The 25,742-nt window shown below is 46.9% G+C and overlaps 3 protein-coding genes and 1 long non-coding RNA gene across 8 annotated transcripts in view; 3 read left to right on the forward strand and 1 right to left on the reverse strand.

Annotated features, from left to right (window-relative positions):
- The first annotated feature begins 333 nt into the window (after positions 1-333).
- On the forward strand, positions 334-6,695 carry LOC310747484 (uncharacterized protein). 2 transcript variants are annotated; one of them, XM_083581904.1, is made up of 5 exons: positions 348-1,591; positions 2,394-2,441; positions 3,759-4,598; positions 5,296-5,328; positions 6,322-6,695. In XM_083581904.1, exons 1-5 carry the CDS (start codon positions 1,480-1,482, stop codon positions 6,369-6,371), a joined length of 1,083 nt encoding a protein of 360 aa, XP_083438030.1. In that variant the 5' UTR covers positions 348-1,479; the 3' UTR covers positions 6,372-6,695. The 2 variants fall into 2 exon arrangements, with proteins under 2 accessions (XP_083438031.1, XP_083438030.1); XM_083581905.1 differs by lacking the exon at positions 2,394-2,441 and having other exon boundaries at positions 334-1,591.
- On the reverse strand, positions 6,229-8,063 carry LOC310747490. The gene is made up of 2 exons (XR_014540926.1): positions 7,839-8,063; positions 6,229-6,657 (listed from the first exon to the last, which is right to left on the reverse strand). It is a non-coding gene; the product is annotated as an uncharacterized lncRNA (long non-coding RNA).
- Positions 8,064-8,218: 155 nt separating this feature from the next.
- On the forward strand, positions 8,219-22,761 carry TMEM219 (transmembrane protein 219). 2 transcript variants are annotated; one of them, XM_083581903.1, is made up of 6 exons: positions 8,219-8,406; positions 18,448-18,614; positions 19,447-19,669; positions 19,772-19,880; positions 19,949-20,060; positions 20,176-22,761. In XM_083581903.1, the coding sequence occupies exons 2-6, from the start codon at positions 18,456-18,458 to the stop codon at positions 20,302-20,304; spliced, it is 732 nt and encodes a 243-aa protein (XP_083438029.1). In that variant the 5' UTR covers positions 8,219-8,406; positions 18,448-18,455; the 3' UTR covers positions 20,305-22,761. The 2 variants fall into 2 exon arrangements, with proteins under 2 accessions (XP_083438029.1, XP_083438028.1); XM_083581902.1 differs by lacking the exons at positions 18,448-18,614; positions 19,447-19,669; positions 19,772-19,880; positions 19,949-20,060; positions 20,176-22,761 and adding an exon at positions 11,867-13,547.
- Positions 22,762-23,190: 429 nt separating this feature from the next.
- TAOK2 (TAO kinase 2) overlaps positions 23,191-25,742 on the forward strand; it is a 39,164-nt gene continuing 36,612 nt past the window's right edge. The window contains exons 1-2 of one of the 3 annotated variants that reach the window (XM_083581879.1): positions 23,191-23,267; positions 24,154-25,296. The gene's annotated coding sequence lies outside the window, so the exon portion shown is untranslated. Of the gene's footprint in view, positions 23,268-23,318; positions 25,297-25,742 lie in introns of those variants that run through there. The other 2 variants (XM_083581878.1, XM_083581880.1) reach the window with 2 other exon arrangements.

Genomic DNA, 25,742 nt, shown 5'->3' on the forward strand with positions numbered 1-25,742 from the left:
GTTTATGAGTAGGTCACTTTGGCCAGGTAGGTCTCACCCTTTCCATAATGTTCTTCGAGGGCAGCACGGGGAGCAGCCTATATGTGAGAAAATATATAAAATTATATGGCGGGGGTGGGGTGGGAAAGCACACGGTCCTTTTAAGAAAAACGTAACCAATCCAAATGTACGAAAGAAAGCGGGTGGGTCAAGGAGTGGAGAAGCAAAGAGGAGGGAGGAGGGAAATTTTCAACTCCCTCTGGTCACGTGACAGCCGAAGCGATCACATGACAGAGGGCGGGTCACGCGGCACGGTTACCTCCCCGGAAGCTACGGCGCTTTGAGGATCAGGTGACCAGAGGAGGCCAAAGGGGGAAACCGGTCACGTGGCGGGGGCTGGCTGGGTGAATGTGCCGGGCGGGCTTGGCTGAATCGCCTGGGCCTGAGGAAGGTGAAGGGAGGAGAGCGGGGCTGGAGCGCAGGGGGGCCGCCTTGTAGTTGGGGGGCAGCCGGCCAGAGGCAAAGCGGGCAGCCGGGGTTTGGGGCGGAAGCGACGGGGCTCCTTGAGTCAGGGCCTTCCCGGGGAGGTTCTCTTTTTTTTAATTTAAAAAAAGGAAAAAGGATCCCCCTTCAGGCGGAGGGTTCCTGGCTGTGATTTTGAGAGCGTCAGGCTGGGCCTAGAGCTATCTGAGCTCTGACGAAACAAGGGCCCCAATTGACGGAACCGGGAAAGGGAGGCCGAAAAGGTTGGAAAAGGCTGCGGAGGAAGTTTGCGACCCCCAAAAGCGGGGGCGGTAGATCTGGGCTGGTGGGGTTTTTTTAAAAAAAAAAGAAGCAAAGACTACCGGGCAGCAAAGCTGTTAGCAAAGGTTGCGGGGTGGGTGGGAGTCGCCTCGAGTGTGGGGGTGTAAGCAAGGGAAAAAGCTTTTTTTGCTGCTCCTAAGGAAGAAAGCCTCTGTTACGGTTGTAGGGAGGTGCCGCGTTTGGGGCTGGATCCTTGGGTTGGTTGGTTTTTCAGCCGAGAAGCGCTAACTGGGGTGGGTGGGGTACCGTAGGGCAGACAGACAGCTAAAACGGAAAACGAGGGGGAAACTTCCTCCTTAAGTTTTATACAGGTGTTTGTATACAGCGTAGGGTGTTGAAGCCTAAGCTGCAGAGGTGGAAAGGAGTGTAAGTACAAATAGAAGTAGTTTCCTTTGGTCCTTTAAGCTGCTGTAGCATTTCAGAAGTTGGGGAGCTCTGCAGGGTACCTGGCAACTTTCTCTGCCACCGAGGTGACTTTTGCCGCTGCAAGAGAGTGAATAGCTTTCAGGCACAGGCTACTAATTTGCAGTTGCAGGGAAACAGAGGAAGAGTAGAGTCGCTGGGCACGCTGTGGTGTTTTGCTTGAAAAGGAGGCTGAGAGCAAGACTGTAGTCGGGACTCTGGGGTTTAGGAATACCTTCCACATCCTCGAAGCTCTATTGCTGTTGAGATCTGCATCACACACAGTCAGAGGCCATGCAGAAGGAGGAGCTGGGAATGGATGAAAATCGCAACCCAGAGGAGGAGCTGCGTCTCCTCGGTGGAAAGAAGGAAAAATGCCACAACCTCAGCAACCGCATCCGGACAGGTAACTTAAACTGCATCCAGTATTCTATCTTCTAAGTCACTTTTACGAAGTCACCTCTGGTCCTCCAGAAGATGTTGGACTCCAACTCCCATGAGCACTAAGCCAGCATGACCATTGGTCAGGGATGATGAAAGTTGTAGCCTAGCAACATCTGGAGAGCCACAAGTTTCCCAGCCCTTCACCATCGCCAACTCAAGACTGGCTACTAAAAACCCAGCTTCTTGGGCACCCAGAGCTTTGGTGTTGGTGCTTAGCATTTTGAAATATTTCCTTTAGTTCCCAAAGTCCTCAGCTGATCCTTTCCCTTATCAATCCATTCACACACACCCCAAACTCCTTCATGCATCTGTTATCCATTTAGTCCAAAACTAAACTGAACTCCTGGGACAAGCATGCTTTTTTCACCACTAGAACGCATCCTTATTTCAATTTCCTTTACCTCAGCCCTATAGTGTCTACCTGATTTGTGGAGCTGTGAACCCCCATCCCCCAAGCTAAGTTTCCTGCTCCCCCCCAAAAAAAGAATTGGACAACCCATGTTGGAAAATCCTACCCTAAACCATCAGCTGCTGCATCTACACAGAATCATGCAGACCTGCCCCTTACCTGATAAATCTCAGCTTACTGGATCACACTCCCTTCCCAGAGTTTCAGTTTCCTTTTCCTTACTAGGGCGGGTCCTATTTGGTTATTAATTCAGTGGCTCTGGTTTGATTAACTGCCTTTTGTAACATGCATCTAAGTTCTAGCTATCCTTAATGCGTCTAAATGTTGAAAATAAAACCTTCTTTCTGTCACGCAGGGGGTGGAGCAGAGCTGGGCTACAGGCCAAGCCAGGTCTCCAGAGAAGGTGTGTTGTACTGAACTGGGATTGGGCTTTCCCCTTTTCCTTTCTGTCATGCTTTTTCTGCATGTTTTTCTGTTCCAGAGGTGGGTGCACCTCAGTGCTGGGTGAGATACATTCATCCTGAGAACCTAGAGCCCTGAATGCCCACCCTCTATGCTCCCCATCTTCTCTTCCCTGTTGAAAAGATGTGGAGAAGAAGTGATTACAGTATCTGTCACCGTGCTTCTTTACTAGATACCCATTTGGAAAAAGTAGCATGTTCTTCATATCCTTTTCCTCCTCCTGTTACACTCCTGGGGTATACTTAGGAGAGGAATGAAGGCCTACAGATGGGAAAACGAGGACTCTTTAATTCTCTGGGCAGCAAGGCCAGAGCTCAGTGGCTTACAGGATGGGATCCTAGAATTATTGGGAAAGGGTTTGAGGAAACTGAAATTGGTTAGGGCTTGAGAGAAGGGATCTCATAGGTTTGAGTTCTTCAGCATAAACACCTCTGGTTCCGTCCCGTCCCCCTTTTGCTCATCACAATGTAGAGAAGCTTGGAAACCTGAAGACAGAATGTTTTGAATGCTAAATAACCAGAAAAGCGGGGAGTGGGCTAAACCAACCTCAGAAGTGGTATTTTCATATGATCTCCTGATGTTGCTGAACTACAACTTCCATCAGCCCCTGTCAGCATGGCTATAAAGATGCAAAATGTGGTTCAGCAGTTTGTGGAGGGCAAAAGGTTCCTTGTACTTGTCTTAAGAGTTTATAATTCATTAATAAATATCAGAAGACAGAAGAGGAATCCCCCTCCCCATTTTATTGACTAAAGATCACTGTTTTGGAATTGACTGAGTTAGCAGCACGGACAGGGGTTTTGAAATCTCTTAATTGATGTGAAGATTTTAGCCACCTGCACACCCCAGATAAACGACCTCAAGGGTATTTTAACCCCATGGGCATCTTCTGCCTTATCTATGACCTGTTGACCCCAAACTGTGAGAGGTGAATGTGTCTGCATTCCAGAGAAATGAAAGCCAGAAATATGTTCAAATATTTAGATGTCATATTTAAGCACCTTTTAATCCCCCAACTTTCTTACCAAATCTCCAAACACTAACTGAGCAGTCTTTGGTGTTTTGGAAGGGTCGGAATGAAGTGCGCTGAGGTACCATTTTTGTTGATGGTGCACTTGACAAGAGTTAACGTAAGCTCCCCACCTGCCAAAATAAAAAATGGGGTTGCTGCTCTGAGGTGCTTGCATTCTAGGTGTGAGAGGTGACAAAGGGACGTGAGACAGGCATGGTCTTCACCCTTCCTCTTCTTCCTCTTCAGGTGCCTGGGAGTCCAACGGGTATACTGCTCCCTCTGAGATAGCTGACGAACCCAGTGTTCCCCTGAGCCCTTCCAACAGCCTCAACATCCGCAATCTCCAGTTGTCTGAGCGGGACCCTCCTGTTGCCCACCATCCCCACCGCTACCCTCATCGCTTTTACCATGCCCGCCCCTTCCATGCTACAGCGTACCGCAAGACCTACCGAGGCAGCCCCTCAGACCGCAAGGAATGGGGACCTAGCACAAACGGCCACCACTGTGCTCCTGAGAGCATCTCCAACGGGCGGTGGCAGCACCGGCGCCGCGGCTATTCCGACCCACCCTCCCCGTCGTCGTCTCCCGAATCCGAACGAGGCAGCACCGTCAAAGCCAGTGAGAAGCCTGCCTCCACATCTAGTGCCGCCAACACAGCCAACGAGGATTCTGGGAAGGAAACATGGTCGCTCTTCCGGCCACTTCCCGCTTTCCCGGTCGATAGCAGCAGTGCCCGGATCATCCCCAAGATCTCTTATGCCAGCAAGCTGAAAGAGAACCTGGATCAACCGGGGAAAGCCTGCCATGTTCCTGCCTCAGCCGTCCGCACCACCAATAGCCTCCCCAACTGTGTCTTGGCGCCACCCCCAAGTAGCCCCCCGCCGTCTGACAGCAGTCGGCGACAGCACCTGGGAGCCATCTTTCAGAATGAGTGGGGCCTCTCCTTTATCAACGAGCCGGGGGCCGGGCATGGAGGGGGTGGCGGGACGGCACCAGACGTGGATGAACGAGATGCAGATGCTGGAGCATCCTGGGAGAAAATGGAAGTTAGCGACTGGCAGGCTGCAAAAAATTACCATCTGGACGGTAAGGTGCTGGAAGGAGAACCAGTGCATGTGTGTTGAGGCTTGGGAGCTGTCTCATAGGTAGCTGAACATAGTCAAGAGAGAAGGGATGGAGGACACGAGGAAATGCTTCATTTGGAAAGCTAGGGGTGTTTATGGAGATGGTGAGTGAAGGGGCAGTCACACAGCACAAAGAACATTTGCAGTTCATGAAAGTGGAGAGGTGTTGGGTAGTATTGGCTGTCAGAAGAAATAAAGGACAATCTCTTCACTGCTTTGAGGTTGAATTCTGCTATAGTTTACATTTGCTCCACAGACTAGGGCATGAATTTATTTGGGAAGAAGATGATCAAACAACCTATCCCTACCTTTTCTGATTACTTTGTCAGCTATTTTTTTTAGAAGGTTAAAGAGAGGCCCTGGTTGGGCTAAAGAGGTAGTTATAGATGGATATCATTTAGCTCCCTCATAACTTTAAGCATTGCTCCAGAGAGCACAGATTCCCACATCCCGTTTTATGCAGCTTGGGGAAAGGTTTGGATGGGCATATGACCTTCAGTGCACTGAGACCCCAACTTTTCTCAGTGTGGCTGAACTTTCGGGGCATTGTCTTGAGAAGTCAGCAGCTTCAGCTGCGTTGGAGGGTCTTAGGGCACTGGGGCTTATTTACAAACAGTGCTTGGCTTCTTCTAATTTCCCTTTTCCCCCTTCTAATACAGAGTGGAGACATATATGGGAGCTACACAGTCAAGGTAAGCAAATGGAGGTGCCTGGGCCTAAATCAGTGGCTTCATAAATATGACCTTTGGGGCTCAACAGTGGGCTGGATAGCTTCATGTTAAAGGGGGTATTAAGATTTGCAGTAATGTACAACAATGTGAAGTGGAGGGGAGCAGATGTGGGACAGGGATGTGACCCTTAAGAATTGTGGGTGTGTAATTCATAGTTTCCAATCCTTGCCATATATTCAGTTGCGTCTCCCTCTCTACTGTACCACACATGCAAAAAACAAACAAAAACCCACAAATTTAATCTGACCACTCGTATTTTGAAAAAATCCAGCCTTTTGTGAGGATTGCTTTCAGAAGCTGAGGGGCACTGATTCTACGTTTTAATACTGTGTCTTTTCATGGTTTGCTTTTTAATGTTGTGCCCTAGATGTGTTTGAGTGCATGTGCTCCATAGCTTTGAAGCCCTAACTGGTAGGAGGTGCTGGCTTTTGATCATCTAACACAATTTTAAAATTACACTTTGAAAATGCTTCTGACCCCACATCATTGCCTGGAGAACTCAAGACAGTGACATTGAAGACAAGTGCCACTGCCAGCCTAGGCCCATGAGCCAGGCAGGTTTTCTATTCATGTAGTAGCAGGCAGGAGCAGGTAGATGCTATCTGAAAAACTGGGGTGATTGGTTCTGTGCAGTATGGGGAGGTGAATAAACTGGGCCTTAGGAAGTTGTGTGATGGGAGATGGGAAAGAGAAGTACAGCTGCTGAAATCTACAACTATCTGATGTTGGATATGGAGCTGCCTTAAACAGTTCAACCAAATCACAAAAGAGCTGCATATGTGGGAGCAGATTAATTAAGGGTCTGTTCTGTGGCCAACCATTGAGGATAGCAGGGGGGAAGAGTGGGGCTTCGGGCAGGGGTTTGTGTGTGTGTGTGTGTGTACACATTATCTATGGCATATCTCTCTTCAAGGCATTGTTCCTGTTGCCATCACTTTTTCTTTTTCCATCTAGATCCTAGCAGAGTGACGGTCTACACAGACACCTTCGATGGGAAGGGTTAACTTCAATAATTCCCAGGGGAAGCACCGCTAAGACATGAGGGGGGGCACATGGGGAGAGGCAAGATGCCCACCCCACCCCCCTTGAAGACTGGAGAAGCCCAAGCATCTTGAAAGGGGAAGCTCTGCCACCTGCCTACCTCCCTCCCTTTGCTGTTATAGCTCAAATTGTCTCAGTGGGGCTAACGCCTCACCTCTCTTTTTCTCTCTTGCTCTCTCTCTATTTCTCTCTGATTTAATGCTCTGGTTTTTAATTTCTTCACATGGTTTTTAATTTCTCTGGATTCCCCTGAAAATAAAGGCAAAAAAAGAATTTATTTAAATTCACTTCTCTTGCCTTGTCAGTGTCTCATTATTCATCACTACACAGGTGTGTTACCAGCATGGGGTAGGTAGTGATGTGGCTCAAGGCACTGAAAATGGTTTGGGAGGGAAATCATTTTAAGGGGTAGAGATGGAAAAACGTGAATGAATTTTTGAAAGCACAAAGGAAAAGCTTTGGGAGGTTTACCACAAGGAACTATTATTATATGGCTAAGAAATAGTTTTATTTGTTTATCCACTGAAGAATTTATAAGCTGCATTCTCATAAGTATTGACAAGGTGGTATGCAACATACAAGATAAAACCACCAAAGGCATCATTAAAAACATCAGTAAATACTGGTTGGTCACAAAGGAAAAAAATGTGAAGGCTTGTCTATAAACAGTTTTCAGAAGATGTCTTAAAGAAGGCAGGGGTGATTTCTACTGAAATTATGTGACTTGATCAACTTGATTTAATAGAAATAAAATATTTGCTCAGTGCGTCTTCTGCCAGCATAATGAAGAGATTATGCTAAGCATAACTTGACTTCTAGGCATCTTTTAGAGGTACAGCGCTGGTTTACCTAAATGCTAATTAATGGTTCGATACTCTTTATTTCTATTCTCATTTGCTGAGCTTCTAAGCTGGTTGCCACTGTAAAAAAGCTCCTCACTTTTAAAAACAAGATTGCCATCTTAAAAGCCAGTGAACTGATGCGGCCAATTTACTGAAGAGTAAAGCCTACAGAGCACAATGGGCTTCTCAGTAAAGATGCTTAGTTGCAGTGGTAATGAGGAAGTGTGTGAAATAAATCCCCACCACAATTTATCATGAAAGCCAAAGGAAGGAGCCATCTGTGTCCTGTTGGGTAAGAGTGCAATGTTGATAGCCTTCATAGGGGCAAAACACTTTCTTAGCCCAGCTGCTTCGTAGAAAAATACAGAAAGCTATGAGCCCAGTCTCCCCCCCCGCCCTCGAAATGCTATTAAAATCAACGGGATAGGTCCAAGTAAACATCGCACGGTCTGAATTGCTTGCTTATTTGAACGTGAGCCTCCTTTTACACAAACCTGAGCCTGGGTTGCTTTGCAGTTACTCTTCTGGGCTTAAAAACACAAGTAGCCAAGTAACAAAAAACGAGCCATATAACTTACTGTTTCTGACCTGCACTGGGGAGGGGGAGGAGAAAATGCGCTCTTTGTTGGTTTGCCTCTTTTAAAAGGCGAATATTTCATAAAGAGTTGACCTAAATGTAGCTAAAACCGTTTTTGACGATACAATATATTAATGATCTATAAATAAGTACTCTTTGCCCTCGACCAAAATGGTTCTCAAAGCTTCCAGTAGTTGTGGTAGCTCTATGCTCTTCGGAAGACTCCTCTATGGTTCCGAGCAGCCGTTATACGGGAAGCCGCGCGACCTCCTCCCTTCCGAGGCCTAAATCGGTGACGTGATTTACAGTATAGGGAGCGGCACTGTTTCTATGGCGGGAGGGCAGCGCGGGGCGCGTGCGCGCCAGCGCGTCACTCCAAAGCGCCCATTCGCCCGCGGATTGAGAGTGGCGCGCAGGAGTCTCGCCTGCGCCTGCGCGCGAGAGTAATACCCGATAGGATTCCTTTGCAGGAGTTAGGAAATGGGTGTGCGCAGCTGCCTCTTAAAGGGACAGAATCCTCGAGTAAAAGGGGAAGTCGCCTGAGCGCCAGCCTGGAGGGCAGTAGAGAACAGGACGGAGGTAAGATAAGGTTGCACCTTTCTTAACTGTGTGCCATTCTTGCATTTCTTCCCCCTGGGTCTGTTCTCCATCTGGTTATTCTCATCTAAATCCTTTTGTTCAGCTATCAGGTTGGCTTTTGGAAGAAAATACGCAAGGATTTAGGTTTCGAAGAATGTAGCCCCTTGCGGGATAAAATAGGGGGTTTTTTGCCCTCGTTTGCTGCCTCACACCAAGTCAGCCCATTGGTCCATCTTGTATTGTTTACTCTGTCTGGCAGCTGCTCTCCAGGGTCTTTCTCAAGCTGAACGCTTCTCGCTGCATGGCCAGAGGTTGAACTTGCATTTTCTGAATGCCAAATATTGACTTTGCCTCTGAACGATGGCACCTCTCAGTCAGGGAAAGTCACAATTGGTATCCTATGCACGCCACAATCCTTTGCCCAGAAGTGAGTCCCACAGTGGAGCTTATTTCTTAGTAAGTATGCATGGAATTGCAACCTTGTGTGCATACATTGAGAAAGATTAATACACTCCCATATTTCTGGAGCTTAGACTATTTACAAGTGAATGCATTTTTTTTCTCAGTGCACAGCTGAAAAAAAAGTTATATGTCTACCTTCCATGTGAAATACTGAATTTCTCCATTATCATTAATTATTCCTAAAGCACTTCATAGCAAGCAATCCTGGTTTTCAGTACTCTTCTTGTCACTTTGGAAGTCAGTCAGCCACATCATTGTTTCTCACCATGCTTGACTTTTGCAATTAAGAAAGTTTCTACCTGGATCTCCTAACCCAAATCCTGTGGTGCTGTGGGTGATGTGCCAGACTAGGACCGGGGAGACCAAGATCCAAATCCTCATTCAACTATGAAGCTCACAGGGTGGTCAGTCACTGTCTTTCAGCCTTACCTCACCCACAGGGTTGTTGTGAAGATAAAATGCAGGGACAGCTACGTATGCCTCTTTGAGCTCCTTGGAGGAAAGGTGGGATATTATGTATTAAACGAATAACACTGCTGTACCACACTAACCATCTCCACATGTGCTTACTCATATTTCTCTCTAACCCAAAAGTTTATTTTGAGCTGGGAGCTTAACCTGCCGGGAACCTGTTTTGGTGCTACCACTGAACCATGAAATAACAGTAAGCCTTGCTGACTAGTTCTCATCTGGCAAGGGGGCTCTGGTTTGCACATGGCATGCTGCCTTTTGGCCTTCCCTCCCCAGGCTCAATAGCTGAGCAGGCAGTTTTCATAAAGATAGGGCAGGATTCAGTTATCCTATTTCACTAGCAGACAAAGACTTCCACTAGCCTAATGGGGCTTCACCCACCTTACGCTTCTCCCAAATCTGCTCTGAAGGATCATGAGAACCCACAGAACAGATCACAGGGAGAGGGGAAATTGTTCCATCCAGCAAGCAGCAGACAGAACATTCTCCTTAGCACTAGCCAGAATTCCACCCATGGTTGTTGTTTTTTAAATCACAATTGTCCCCTCAGTAATTTAATAAGAGAAAGCTGGTGTAGTGTAGTGCCCGAGAGACTGAGCTATGAGTCAGAAGTCAGGACTCTGCCCTGAGCTTACAAGGTGCCTTGGGGAAGCAATTCTCCCTCAACCTCACCCCTGTTGCCGTATTGGGGGATAATGCAGATTTACAGACTTACAACTGGATGATGCATGTGAACTACTGTGAGCACTTGAAAGCAGTCTAGGAATATGAGGTATTGTTATTAACAGGACAAAAGACGCCTCTACAGTTGTAATGTGAGCAGGCTGTGTGCTCCCATTGCACATTAGTGTCTGTGCATTCACACGTGCAGGCACCCCCAAACTCGGCCCGCCAGCTGTTTTGGGACTACAACTCCCATCATCCCTAGCTAACAGGAGCAGTGGTCAGGGATGGTAGGGATTGTAGTCCCAAAGCATCTGGAGGGCCAAGTTTGGGGATGCCTGCACATGTAGGTGCACTTGAGATGAAACACACCTATAGATTCAACTGTGTGTGTTTGTGTGTGAGAGATGAATGCTGGAGAATGAGAGCTCTAGTACGTGATTGCTAACGTGATTTTGGTAACAAATTCCCAAAGGCAGGGCCACAACTAGAAATAGGGACGGATGGGATGGGTAAGGAGTTTCCCAGTAGATCCTTTGTCAGAGTTTAAACCAAACCACTTTCTGTCTCCAGACTGTCTTTCCATGCCACTATCTTGGCCACCCTTCCCCTCTTCCCTATGCCCAGTCACTGTTCTTTCTTCTCTTCATTGTCTTTGGCAACTGAGTATGGGATGATGATCAGATTAAACGAAGGGCTCTTCTGCCTTTCAAATAAGTATTTAGAAGATACAGTGGCTTGTACAGAACTATGTAGGAACCCAGGCTGCAATTGAAGCTGGTACCTCTATCAGTAATGGGGTCCCAAAGCTCTCTCTGTGTGTCTATGTGGTTTGCATCCAGCCCTAACCATGTTATTATTTAAAAGTAAGTACCACTGAGTTCAGTGCGATTTGCTTCCAAGCAAGGATGTGCAGGGTTGCAGCCCTAATGTACTGGGAACACACGGAAAACTGTGTTGCATGAGAAAAATCAATATTCCCTGTGGAAGGGGGAGTTATTGTAGCAGAGAACATGTAGATCAGTTCCCGATGTTCTTCATTGTTTTTGTAGTAAGTCAAAGCTGGGCATTAAATGACTTCTGGGCGTTTTGCTAAGGATGGTGGAAGAGCAACTGACCTGAATTATTTGGGTCAGTAGGCCAACAGAACTGCTCTGATTCTGTGAGCTTTAACCACTGAGAACACATTAGCATTCTGCTCATTTCACAGAAAAGAGGATTTAAAACTGTTCATTTCGCTGTAGTCATGGTTCAAATGGAATATTTGGGGGGAAATAAAATACAGCTGTCTCACAAACTTGAGCAGGTGGAGCTCTGGAAAAGTGGTAAGATTTTAAATCTCACAGGATTTACCTCAGAACCTGATTTTCAAGACTCAGCCTAATTGCCTCTGAGCATGTATAGAGCGCTTTCCCATCACTGCTGAGTAACTCCTGTTGGGCTGAGCACATCTGAAACAAGCAGGGATGCTGAACCTCTAAAGCCAATTAAGTTACAAATCAGATATCAGGTGGTTGACCAGTTTTGAGATAAAGTCCTAGCTTCAGAGAGTAGGCAGTTACTGGAGGTGGGTGTGGGTTGATGTAAGACGAACACTATGGGAGTAATATAGCAATGTCATTGAGGGGTGGTCAGCTGGAAGACTATTTATGGGCACTGGAGGGAAGCTGGGATGGGGAAGGCAGAACAGAGCCATAGGCAACTCTGAAACCTTTATGAATTTTGGAATGTAGAATGGGCAGAGATTGGACCTTTCCCAAGTGTGGTGGAATAATTTTCTTATGCTCCATCTATTTTGCTGTTTAGAAAAGGCCTTCACGGTTGAAATACAAATATGATTCTGTTACAATATATTGCCCTTCAGCTCAACAGCACCTTTCCGGCTGAAGCACAAGGACTGGTGATGTCTCGTCCCTGCCCAGCGACATCATCCCTGCCTTGGCTAAGGGTGTAGCAAGGGGAAGGTTTTTCTCGTAGCGCCTTCGCGCTACTTCCTCCCGAGCCTTCTGCAAGCTTCTTCAAGAGCGGCCAGATAAATGGAGCAGGAGTGCCTGGCTCTGGTTGCTGCCTGCGTCCAAACCTCCCAGTTGCTGGTGCAGCAATGGATGCTCAACAGGCGCACGGTGATTTTCGCCATAGCGAGGATTCTGCAGAGGAGGCGCTTCCGCAGGTCGGCTGCGGTGCTGAGGCGCATCCTCTCGGCCAGCGTCCGCCGCAAGAGAGCCCTGCTGCGGCTTCACCGGAACGCCATCGTCTCCGTGGTCACCATGGTGTACTCGTCTTCCCCTGCGCTGCACTATGAGCACGAGCTGATGGCCTTATCTGAGCGCTCCCACTGGATGCTTCCGAGGTGCAGCGAATGGTGGGAGCGGATGATCAACTCCGAGCAGGACGACAAGTGCTGGATTTCCTTGTTCAGGATGTCGCGGTCCACGCTGATGTACATCGCTGAGGAACTGCGCCCTGCCCTGCAGCGCCGGGACACGGGCATGCGGTCTCACATCCCTGTGGAGAAAAGAGTCGCCATGACTATCTGGAAGCTGGCGCACCACGACAGCTACAAGACCGTCTCGGAGCTCTTCGGGGTGGGGATTTCATCAGCCTGCTCGATATTTGAAGAGGTGTGCGAGGAAATAAACAGCAGGCTGCTGGCCCAAATCATTAAGCTGGGAGACCCACAGGAGATCATTGAGGGCTTCAAGGAGATGGGTTTCCCCAATTGCCTTGGCGCAATCGATGCAATCCACATCTCCATCCTCTGTCCCCCGTTCTCTGCCGACTCCTACATTAATTGCAAGGGTTTCTATTCTATGGTGCTGCAGGCCCTGGTGGACAGCAAATCCCGGTTCACTGATATCTACGTCGGCTTTCCGGAGAGGTCCCACGACTCCCGCATCTTGCACAACTCTCCGTTCTTCAACAGCATGGACGAAGGCACTTTTGGGCCACAGGCGCCAACAGTGCTGGAAGGCGTTTCGATGACCCCTATCATAATTGGGGATCCTGCCTATCCGCTTCGCCCCTGGCTCATGAAGCCGTACCCAGCGCCAAAAACCGGGGCCCAGGAAAAATTCAACGAGAGGCTCGCCAAGTGCCGTGTGTGTGTGGAGAGAGCTTTTGGGGTCCTGAGAGCTCGCTGGAGGTGCCTGCAGATGAGGCTGGATGTGAGGGAGAAGCTCATTCCTGTGGTCATAGCAACCTGCTGTATCCTGCACAATATCTGTGAGATCAAAGGGGATGAGTTGCTGGAGCCATTGGAAAGCCCCGCTGTGGCTGAAAGCCAGAATGCTTCAGCCAGGCCAAGGGTGCCCTTGTCAGAGGCTGGACTGACCAAGAGAGCTTGCCAGATCAGGGCTGCTTATTGCTCCTATTTTGAAAAGAACCCTGTGTAAAGTGGGGTGGGGGTGGGGGGAAACAAAGCAGGCGCATTTGTCCATGTAATTTCATGGGTGTGTATGACCTGGTTGTAGTATGCAGACCCTGTATTGCTGATGCCTAGTATGTGGTAGTTTTCTACATGTCAAATAAAAAGGCTATGATTTTGAGTGGCCTGCTGCTATATTTTCTAAGAGATGGGATTTTTTTAAAGGTAATTGCTATGCTAAAAGCATAGAGTGGGACTTGAACCAATGATGGTGTAAAATAGAAGAGTGAACAGTTTTTCTTAAAAGGGATTTATATAACTACCACTCTATCTCTAAAACATTAACAAAAAGACATGGTATACCTGCCTAATGAAAATGGAAGTTCATGGACAAATTTTCTAGCCTTTTAGAAAGTACACTGGTTGCAATCCTATGCACACTTACCTGGGACTACGTCTTACTGAACTCTCTGGGACTTTCTGTGTAATCCTATCAGGTTCACCCAGAAACATAGCTGTCAACTTTCAGATTTGAAAATAAGGGATCAGCAGCCTCACCTGTCCCGGGGACAGTCTACAGGATATCTAACAATCCGGAATAGCAACGGGAAACAGCGCTGGAATAAGGGAATTTCCCGCAAAAAAAGGGAAGGTTGACAGCTATGCCCAGAAATATTTCAAGATGTTTCAGTTGGCTAGTCCGGTATCCAGATGCTAGTGGGGGGAAATCAACAAAGATCATGGAGATGCATGCTACTCCAGCCTCTCCAATACAAAATGCAGGTTTTATGCTACTTTGCTACATGAAGCTATCGTCTTCTGGGTGTCATCCAAAAGCTGTTTCAGTGTTGCAGGTTCATCTGGACACCCAGGGATTTTTAAGATGAAACACATGGATTTCAAGCAGAATGGCTGACATGAGATTTATATAAACCAGTAACCATGGATCCACATAATGAAAAAGTTTAGACAGTCTGATTAAGCTAAGATACGAACAATACTTTTCTTCACACTAAAACCAGGAATCTTCTAATCATAATTTCCTGGTTTGGTAGGGTTGCCATATTTCAAAAAGTGAAAACACTAAGTTGTGTTTTTTTTGTTGTTTTTTGCAAAATTGCAAAAATGGCTATTTTTTAAGGGAAATCTATACTGCTGGCTTAACTGGTTTAATTGCAGCTTTCAGGGGGAAGTGAAGAGGCTGTGTTCAGGGGCAAAAAGCTTATGCATTTTTCTAATAAGTCTAATAAGATATTACTAATAAGATATGACTGTCTGAATGCATCTGATAACTCCCACTTTCCATATCTGGGCAGACATGGTTTTATCCTGGCTTGCAAACCAGAAATGTCAGTGACATTGAAACCACTGTTTCTCAGTTCAGATGTCAAGTGGAGCTGATTTAACAAACTGGGAATCTTCCCCTCCTATGGGGCATGTGAGAAGAGAGAGGAAGCACCCATACTCATGGTTCACTCCTGCTCTTAAAAATAAATAAATCACTGAGCTGTTTTATGAAAGGAAACAACAGAAACACTTGTCCTTCCACATTTAAGATTTTTCTAGGAAAGTATATTTTTTTCAATTGACAGGGAAGCCGAACACAGAATAAATGCATTCATGATGATGGTCATTGTGTTTAATGCCCTGCTCGCTAATTGCTAGGGATGGTCTTCAAGGGGAGACTTCTGAAGTGATAGTGCAAAGCAGTAACCAGTGTACTTTGGTTGCAAACATGTTCTGCTGATCCTTTCTTTCACAATGCAATATTGTGCACACACACACAGAATGTGTAGAAAATAGCTTTTGACAATTACGTGCCATTTGCCACAACTACAACGTTGAACAGTTAGTGGGATCATTTTAACAAAATGGCTTTAAGCAAAAACTGTAGCATGTTCCTCCACTTCAAAGTAAAAAGAGGATTTGTTGCATTTCCTTTCCTTCCATGGGCAGCAGTCTAGTGTCACCAAGATTGAATTTGTAGCAGAACTCACCTAAGCTTAGCACTAGAGCGCACAGGTTGCTCAAGAGAGTCTCTGGGTTGTATCCAGCTAAGTTCTAAAGGAGACCTGAAATTATTGAACCTAAGATAGTCTTGTCCATTCAGTTCATTGGGTCTGTTCCGAGTACAGCTACCACTGGAGACAATCCTCTCCCTCACCACTGAAGGACATTTCCCCTGTTACAAGTGCTGGAAATGTACAACCCACATTAGAAAATGGTGGGCAACAATCACATGTGTAGAATAGTTGCTGAATAAACAGGCTTTGAAGACCACCAGGAGTGTACTTGCCACATGTGATAATCTTTATGTGCTTACCGTGTTGTTTTTTACGGAGGACTTGCCTCCTGTGTGTTGTGTGATGTAGGAAGCAATCCAGAAAAACCACAACTATTGCTCCCCAGCAGCACCACAATCTCAATCAAGCAATACGTATCTAAGATCAGGGCTTCTAGGCGGCCTTAAACTCTCCTCCAGCCAATGCCTTTTCATTTAATCTGTGATTTAGAAGAAAGATGCTAGGAGGTGGATATGAAACAGTGGGGTGGGGGGAAGGAGGCAACATACAGATTGTCTTAGCCTTTTGAGGACATGGTGGCTGCTATGTGGATCATAGTGGGATGTGAGAAATCAAAAAGGACTAAGTGTCCCTCAGTTGTCCAGCACTCTATTTTTGAAAGTGTATAAGTTGATTGTTCTGTATTTAGCAGTTACCTTGGGACACTTAGGAGGGTGTTGGAGAAGTTGGTTGTGAGGATCACCAGGCAAAATGGCATTAGCAGAACTTTCAGTGTTGGAGAACATCAACAGCTTTGCTGAATCAGGCGAAAGGTCCATCTAGTCTGGTATCCCCTTTCCTACAGTGGTAAAGTATACACTTCTGGGAAGCTCATAAACAGGCATAGAAGCAATAGCTGTCATGTGTTATTACTCCCTAGTGACAGTATTATCAGGCATGCTATGTCTTAAATTTGGAGTTTGTATGTAGACTTCCCTTACACTAATAGCAAATTCATTCGCCCAAGTGTGGATCCCTGTGCAGCTAAAAGTGCATGATGAGTGCACATGGAAGAGTTATTCAGGAAGAACTGAACATGCTCAGTGGCCATAGAAAATTGACTCTCAGTTGAATGGAGGGAGGAATGGACAAGCGGGAGGAGGGAAAATGGAATATCCAGGAAAAGGGCATGGCTGGCTGGCAGGAATTCCAAATAGGAGCCTCCATACTACAACTTTTTGTTGCAGGTTCCACTTGTCATGATTAATAGCTAAGGGTAAAACACATTCATTCTCCATGAAAGTGTGTTTAATCCATCTATGCTAGTGCCCATCACCACATCTTGCAGTGTGACAGGGAACCATATGTGGACTTAAAAAGAGCTCATGATGATCGTGTGGGCATAGGCAAGGGCTAATCTGTATGTTAAGAATGTATGAATGCTAGATCAGGCCAATGGCCCATCCAGTTCTCATAGCGGCCAACCAAATGCCTATCGGAAGTCTGCAAGCAGGGTCTGAGCACAACAGCCCTGTCCTCACATACAATTCAGCAAAGGTACAGGAGATCACATACTGCACAATGATCTTGCTAGCAGTTCACTGCAGTAACTGCTAGCAAGTTGTTTGTGTGATGTAAACACACCAACATTTGTGGGATATACAGCACAAAACAAGTCTGCCATGAAACTACGCATTCACATGCAGTTCTTGAGAAATATGGGGAGAAACTGTCTCACAAGACCAGAAGACTCAAAGGAGGGAAGCCTTATGTAACAAAGGAATGGAACAAAACTTAAGAAATCAAACAAATGTGGTGTTCAGTTTCCCACAGTTTATGCTGCTTATTCATTTTGTGGGGGGGTTCTCTCTTTTGGTGAATTTTGAGGGCACACACAAAGATCAGCATCCCCATATTCTTTTTTTAAAAAAAACGTTATTTAAACAAAGGAAAAACAATGCGATCAACAACAGTACACCATGTGGCACATTATACTTTAAGATTTGACAGAGATTGTTAAAAATAACCTCCTTATAAAGTTTTTCCCCTTCCTCATCCCCAACAAATAACACCACACTGCGAGAAGACTTGGCAATGATGAGATTGCCATGTTGGGTGGAGCAGATGAAGCAACTCTGGGTTGCAAATATCCAACTTTCACCTATAATTCCAGCTCTTTCTTTCCAACTTAATTGTGTTGAAATTTGCCACCTTCATCAGAAATATAGAGAAGTAGGAAAACCTGTCAAGTAGGAAAACCTTACCTGTATCTCCTTGCGTGCGACATTCTTTCATACAAGCAGCGTCATCCAGACAGTTGAGATGATCAAGAATCTAGTGGTTGCAAATTTCAGAAGTTGGCACTTCTAAGTCCCCCCCACAAATGCTGAGATTTAGAGCTAATTTAAACAATGAGATGTAGTACAGTCTTCCCTGAGAGCCTTACTATGGCAAGATACACATGGGTGGTGGTTACTTGTCTAAAAACACCCCACAGTCAAAATATATTCATTTTACTAATTTTTGAATTACCTTTCACATGTCTCAATCTGAATTACAATATAAGCAACTAACATACTTTTAAAAGCAAATACAAGATGGAGACCTTTTCGTCCAGATAAAAATGTTCGTTGAAACAAAATGTCTACAGGTAATTTTGGAAAGCACATAAAAAATGAATACGAAGTTGCAGTATATCATCTTTCCATTTACATGGTGATCTTGAGGCAGGGGCAATCTCAAGGAAACCAATTCCCACTTTATTTTCAGCAAGTTTAGTCCCTTTAGACAACCAGACCACATGCACGCTAAATATTTAAATAATCACTGAGCAATTTATGAGATTGAATTAATATCTTTTGGTGTTATTTCCATTCACATTTCTGGGACACGATTTGACTTTTTAAAATTTATTTATTTAATAAAGCAAAGCTTATGATTGTACCACACAAAATGCAAAGGGGAATAGGTAGCAGACTGCCAGCCTTTTCGTTCCCCTTGATTCTGGCTGTTCCAGCAGACGTTTCAGCTTCTTCTAGTGCTGGGATGACACTGCAACCTTCTTACCCTCATTCCTAGGGCTGACCATGGTCACCTGCTCCCTGCTGGGCTCCCTGCGTGTCTGCCTGGAGCGACACCCACCTCTGGTCACCTTCTTCTTTTGCCTCCTTTCGTTGGCTGTTGCCTTTGTTGGTTTTGCTGCCTACATCCAGTCACATGATGTTCAGAATCCCGATGTCAAAGAGGTGAGCTAGAGATGATCACCTTAAGTAGAAAATCAGACCAAAATGCTGGGGGTGGAATTGGGTTGTGGTTGTAAAGCACGCATGAGAGACTTTAGGAGGCAGTGGTGGGTGCTCTACCTTCTCCTTGGTCTCTTACTAACTGTTTAGGCTCAGCAACTGAATGGTTCTCTGACTGAAACTTTCAGGATGGTTGGGTATCTTCTCGGATGGAATGCACAGAATGTCCCTAACAATTATGGGCTGTGACGGGTATGTTGGGTGTTCATTGCAGAGGCAGACTTGTGTGATTTATCTTTTGGCAATTGTTTTTATTTATTACCATTTTCTAACAGACTTGAGAGATTTACCCAAATTTGAACAGCTGCATTGATTTGCTCTCAAAAATAGTGTTGCCTGTGTTGGCTGCTGTTATCATACCATAATGACCCAAGCTAAACATTCATGAATTACAGAGGGTTGGGTGTTGTTGGTTTTTACAAATACGCTATAAGAAACTGTCATTGAAAAGATAGTCCTGAATGGATACTATCACAAGAAGTGGGGAGCAAAAGAATAGGATATTCAACAGTACAAAATTTTAAATTAGTAGGTGCAGCTATATCTGAAATATTCAACGATCCAGGTGTTCTGAGACGTTTTATGGTACTTTTAAAATACAGTTCCCATCTTTCAATTTTCTAGCTGTTAAGAGCAAAAGGGAATTTTTAGAGGCAAGATTGGGTGAAATTGGAAAGGTACTTTAAAAGGCAGAAGCAAATGAAAAAATTGCAATCAAGAGAATAGAATCAACTAAGAGTCAATTCTCATCCCTTTTCCCTCCCTCATCTCTAAGGACTGGAATTCTCTGCTAAAGTCTCTGGCACACTTAATGTTCTGTATCCCAAATAAGACGCAGGAAAGTGCCTTGACACCAGCTCCCTCCACAACCACTGCCGAGACCCCTACAACAGTCTCTGTCATGGTTGCCTTGACCTTTGACCTCCACAATGGTACAGATCCTCCCAATGGTACACGCCTAGGTCTGACAGTCACTGGGGAAAAACTGGGTCTCAAAGGTGAGTGATCTAACCAATTGCAACATCCTCCCAAAGATTTCAGGAACTCTGGTTCCATGTCCATCTCCCCTTGACCTTTCCTTCCATCAACTCCAACCACAGGTCCAGATGCCCAGGAATCAATCCACTTCCTGACTATCATCACGAACTCAGTCTCCCATGAGAACTGCCTTAGCATCACTGCACCTTCATCCCTTCTCCCCAAGACCAGGTGAGCCAAGAGATTTAGTTTCAAGGAGTTCTTAACCCATTAATGCAATACTCCCATCTTGTCCCCAGACAACCACCTAAATGTGTGATAGAGGAATGGGACATGCACCAAGAAGAGACAGGAATTTGTTACCAGCCACATTACCAGGCTAATCCTGCCCTGTCCAGCATGCTGGATCAGGTAAGATGAATGTGGGCAGTGACAGTATCTGGACCTGGGGATTCTGGGCTTCTTCAGGATGCAAGCTGGATTATAAGGGGAGGAGCATTCACTGTTGCACTCCTTTCACTCTCAGGCGGATCGTGCCCTCTGCAGCCAGCGGCTCCTGATGACCAGTGCTTTCCTTCTCTGCCTCTGTGCCATGCTATGTTGTGCAGCTGGCCTGTGCTATCCTAACCCCAGAGACAAGTGGGGGCAAATCTAAGCGGGTCTAGCAAATGCCGGACCTGTACTGCAGCAAAGCCAGGTAGCCTGCCCATTTGCCCTGCTTTCTCCAAGCACCTGGATCATGCAACGATACCATATTTCAGATCTGAAATTAGCCCATGTACTGTTGTGACAGCTGAGCTGTGAATAAGAGTTTAACTGCTATCTTGGTTCACTGTGGGGTGACTGTATGAACCCCTATGAGAGCGGATGGTGCAATAAATAACATACAAATGATAGGAGTATTTGTTTTTTGTATTGTAAGTGGCTGTACCAGTGACACAAATTGAATCATGTAGTATTTCTCAGGTAGTTACTGGAGGAGCTTCACGTGTGGTTGAGTAGGTTAATGACTACCGTAGCATTATCCTAAATGGGATTACCATGCCTTTGCCAGTAAATATTCTGTTAGAATTAGGAGCTTTGGCTACAAGTTAACATAATTTCATTTTTAAAAAATAATTTAAATTAAAAACCAGTATATAACATAGTATCATTGATCAATGGGGTCAGGGAATGTGATCATAAGAAACCCAATGTTATTTCTTGCTGGTGTGAGTTGTGCCATGGTTTGCTTGTTTATTGCTTGTGTTTTATGTATTTATTTCCCACTTTTTAATCAAAAGATGCACAAAACACCTTACAACATTCAGATTAAGAGCAGAGAAGAGTAATTAAAATAGAAATGTTAAAAACTCACTGGAGTCTTCTATGACTGCTTAAAGGTGAAATGAAAGCAGCCCAGCAGATCTCAACAGGAAGGGCATTCCACCATTACGGGATAACCACTGAGGTTTTATCTCAAATACCCACCCAAGGTTCAAGAGCAGAGCATCTGAAGCTGACATATAGCATACCCCATCCCAAAGACTTTACCTTATCTCTGTCTCATCAAGACAGTTTTAATAAATACATCTTACATCAAAAGTTCAGAAGATTCACAGGCAAGGACTTTGGTGAGTCAGGGTTAGGGGGAGAAGATCCTTGTTCATAACCACCTCCCTAATGTAAGGTGGAGGAGGGTCTGAAATGTGTGCAATTCTGGATCCTACTTCCTAACTGGAGCTGGCTTACAGGCCTCATTCCTTTGAGCCTGAAGCATTCAACCTGAACTCCCTGCCTTTGGCAGAGAAGTGATCATGGCACAGCGATGCTAGCGGAGTGCTGGGTACGCCTTAACTCTTTACATGAGTCACCCATTGGAAAGGAAGGGATCTTCCAGGGCATTCCTTTCTACCATGACAGTAATCTCTCATTAATGTTAAAGGGATCACGAGATGCCATCCTTTTGTACATAAAATCACAATTTTCATTGTGATTTCATTTCATGTCATTGATTCCAACTTATGGGTTACTGATAGGTAATTCAACCCAGGTTTCAGCAAACTGCACTACCAAATAGGAGAATCAGTTAGAGGTGCCTGAACCAAAATTTGGCCAGCCATTTAAAATTAATGTGTGAAATTCAGTCACACCACCTCTGCTGCTTCTGAGTCTTTGTGTCCCTATCCCCCTACTTGCCATGCTCACAGTGCTGCAGTGACAGCAGAAGCCATAACTGGTAGAATGTCTCTGGCTACACATAGCAACCAGTTCCCCCTTGGCTGCTCCCTTCCTTCCTGTGTAAAGTACCAGACCCTCCTGTCTCTAGCCCTCCTTTTCCAACTCCATGACCCGACCACCCATTGCTTCCTCAGGCCACGACTTGTCAGGCCACTGCCTACTTTGTTCCCCTTCCTTTCTCTACCATGTTTCTAGATCAGGGGTTCCCAAACTGCACTTCACGGGGGACACACACACACTTCATTCAGGTGATCCATGGCATGATCTGTGGCTACTGAAAACAAGAGATGGCATATCCATTGCATTAAATACTCATATTGATTTTAATTGTATTTCTTCTGTGTTGTATTGTATTATATTGTATTACAGTTTGAATTCTGTAAAATTGTAATGCACCGTGTATTACAGTTGCTAAACAAGCAGAAAAACCATTAAGTGGTCCACCAATATGCTAAGCAGTTTTCAAGTAGACCACGGATGTGAAATTTGGAAACCACTGTTCTAGATCACTCTGTTTCTCCTTCCATCTGCCACATAAAATTCTACTCATCTTATCCTTGTTGCCCTTTCATGTCTCAATTCCCTCTTTCTTCCCCTACCTCCAGGCTCCTCCTCCTCCTTTTTCTTATTTATTAAATCAACTAGTTACTTTTTTGCCATGGGAACGCAAAGTGACTTACAATATTTTAATAAAAAAACAAATACATGGTGTTATAGAACTTTGGGGGGGGGTCCCCCGGGGGTAGGAGGAGGAAGTAAGGCTGAGATCCATCTTGGAGAAGGAGATGAAAGAGTCTCCTGCACTGCTGTGGACCATGCTGTAAAATGTGGACTCCCTTCAGGCAGACTGAAGGTGTAAATAGGCGAATAAACCCTCTTTCTTAAAGCACAACAGTCTCCACCGTGTCTTCTGTTCTCCAAAGGGACACAGACCCTGTGTGTGTGCCTTTGGCCCCAAGTGCTCTGGCCACTGCTGAGTGGAGGGAGGGCAGGCACCAGGCTATTGTAACAATATATTAACATCTTAATTTTTTAAAAAAATCTGTGTTGAAAAAAGAAGCCACTTTCTCCACTCTGCCCCTTCATTCAGCTTCCTTGCCTTGGGGCTCCCTGTCCATTAGCTTCTCTACCTCCTCTCAGGGCCATCACAATCTTCAACCATTCCCCTGCGATGTTTTAATGAATCCCAACCAACCAACCAACCAACCCCCTTTTCCTCACAGAAGGTGGACCACGATCTGCTCTGAACTGTCCCAGCCAATGCACCAGCCCAGCCAATCAGTGTCCGAGACGTCACCGGGCTTAACAATGTACAGGCTGTGCTGCATTAGCATCCGCGGAGTCAACAAGCGAGGCCAAATCACGTGACACTGTGGGGAGGGGGTTGTTCCAGAGCAGGTAGAGCCTTTCGGTTTTGTGAAGATTTTTTGGAGTGTTTCTATTTTGCCGCCTTTTCGTTTTTGCTTGTTTTGGGGGGTTTTAAATTTACGGCCAAAAGGGCGTACGATTTATTCCGCCGCCGCCCCCTTGAGAAAGGGCGGTTATAGCTCGCCTTGGTCCCAATTGCGCAGGTGCCAAGGTGCTGCTGTTCCCATATAAGGCGAGGGAAAGGTCACACTAGGGAGACCGCGCGGCACCTGAACATTCCGTCGAGTGAGGGGAGCCGGACCCCGCCCTCCTCCAGAGGGGTTCGGGCGAGGGCCCGCGCGCTCGTTCAGTGACGCTTTAACGGTCGCCCACAGCGTCCTTTATTCCTCCCCCTCCCCTTCGACAGCTGTCGTCCCTTCGCCTGTTTCCTACGCGCGCGCGCCTGTTTTTTCGGAATCCTGCCCCAGTAACAGCTGAGCGCCAGAAGCTCCGCCCCCAACAACGCCAAGCTACCAATCACATCCCGCCTCCACCGTATGTTCCAATCAACACTGGTTGGAGGGCATGTGCCGTCCCAATCTGACTCCTTTCATTGAACAGCTCTTTCTCCTCTCAGCCAACCAGGACGCCGACCTCCTTGTTTGCCCTCGCCCTTCCCGAAGCCCCGCCTCCTCCCGGCGCGGCTTCTTCGCCCCTAGGCCCGGTTCCAGACATCCGCCCGCACTCTTTTCGTATTGTCAAGGAAAGCCACAGTCCCGCCCATGAACGCCGCAGCAACCCAATGAACGCAGGGCCCTCGCTCGTGACTCGGCTTGCTCGCTCCCTCCCTTTTATTAGTGCACATGCGCTTTGTCTCATTCAGCAACACCTTGTTCCCTCACAGCTCATGCTCGGTTAACTTTCTCTCTCTCTCCAGAACGCCCTTACCAAGGCGCAAGTCGTACGCTACGTCTCCGCTCCGCTCTACGCATGCGGCCGTTCCTTGGCTTCGGAAAGGCGTTCGGCGCGTGTCCAGTCCGCTGCGCATGCGGCTTTCTCCCGGCTCCCTCCCACGGCTCACTGCGCGTGCGCCCTCTCCTCCGCCGCGCGCCGCCGCCTATGCGCATGCGCCCGGGCTTCTCTCTGCCTTGGTTCCGGTCTGGCTCCTGCCTTGGGCGCCATCTTGGATTTGGGGACAACTGGAGTGAGTGAGTGAGTGAGAAGGCAGAGGAGCCCGAGGAGGCGAGAGAGGGGAGGGGGGGCCGGATAGCGCCAGGCCCCCCATCCCCACAGTACTCCACATCACCGACCACACCCTCTGCCGTAGAGAGGTAGCCCCTCCCTTCCCCCAGCCCCCCGCCCCGCAGGGCTCCCTGGACGTTGGAGGATTTCTGGGGCTCCTGGAGGACCAGCCCGCCCCCGTCCGCCCACCCCACCCCGCCCCGGCCCCTCCTGACCCCCCGCCCCAGTTTCCCCGTGAGGGCGGTGGCGCGTTCCGCTTCGGAGGTGCAAGCCTGAGTCCCCTCCGCATCCATTACCTGTGGGTCCTTTATAGCTCACCCCACCTGAAATATATGACAGGGGCTGCAACGTCCCACTTAGCCCGCGTCTTCCTTCCCTTAATAGGCTTCCCAAAGAGTCGTCTGTCGGTAGGGCCTCTTGTCTGATAGAGATTTCCCCTCCTCTAAATTGGGATATTCTCTCTTCTCCTCCCTCCCCCCCCCACCGCCCTGAAGAGTCTCCGTAGAATTGGGTCTGCTGGGAGACTCCTCATTCACCTTTTCAAAGGGATGCCCCCATCCTTCCCCTTTAAGTAGAGCCCCCTGCACGTCTTCGCTTCTGCGGATCCTTTCTTCCCTAGCCAAGCCAGAGAGAGGGAGATACTCTAGGTGCCCTATGTCTCCTACGCAGAGGCCTCCCTCGTCCAGGGGAGCCAGTGACAGTTCCCTCTAAACCCTCTTCCTTGATTGGAGGAGTTGGGGAAGAGGAGGAGGAGGTCGGGGGTGTACTCCCCACCCCCAATATCCTGGAGCTGGAGCCGCAAGGGGAACAGTATCAAGGCAGCTGCCGAGACTTACAGGTGAGACCTGAACGTACTGATACAGGGGAGAGGTGAAGGGATGTGTGTTTGGGTGGTGGTGGTGGGGAGGCTGGGAAGATAACAGAAGATGAACGTTTGCAGAACAAAGAGGTTGTATGCACCAATTTTGTGGAAATCCGATTTTCTTTCTGTCTGCTTCCCCCGCCTTCCCCCAACAATCATGCCTCCTATGTTGAGAAGCACACGCCCTCCCACCCCACCACAAACTCATTTTCTTCTTCTAAAGGCTTAATGAAGAAGTAGCAACTTGCAGCTTTCCCCTGCCACATCTGGGCCCCACTTCTCTCTTCTGGAGAAGCCAGGAGTTCTGTTCACCAGAACATGGATCCTGGGTTTCCATTCTGCCACCTCAAATCCTTGTCTTCTTTTTATTGAGAATAAACGCTGATACCACCCCCCCATCCCTCCCAAAAACCTCCTTTGCA

This window comes from Podarcis filfolensis (genome assembly GCF_964270895.1).
Source record: "Podarcis filfolensis genome assembly, chromosome: 13".
In the NCBI taxonomy this organism is placed as follows: Eukaryota; Metazoa; Chordata; class Lepidosauria; order Squamata; family Lacertidae; genus Podarcis; species Podarcis filfolensis.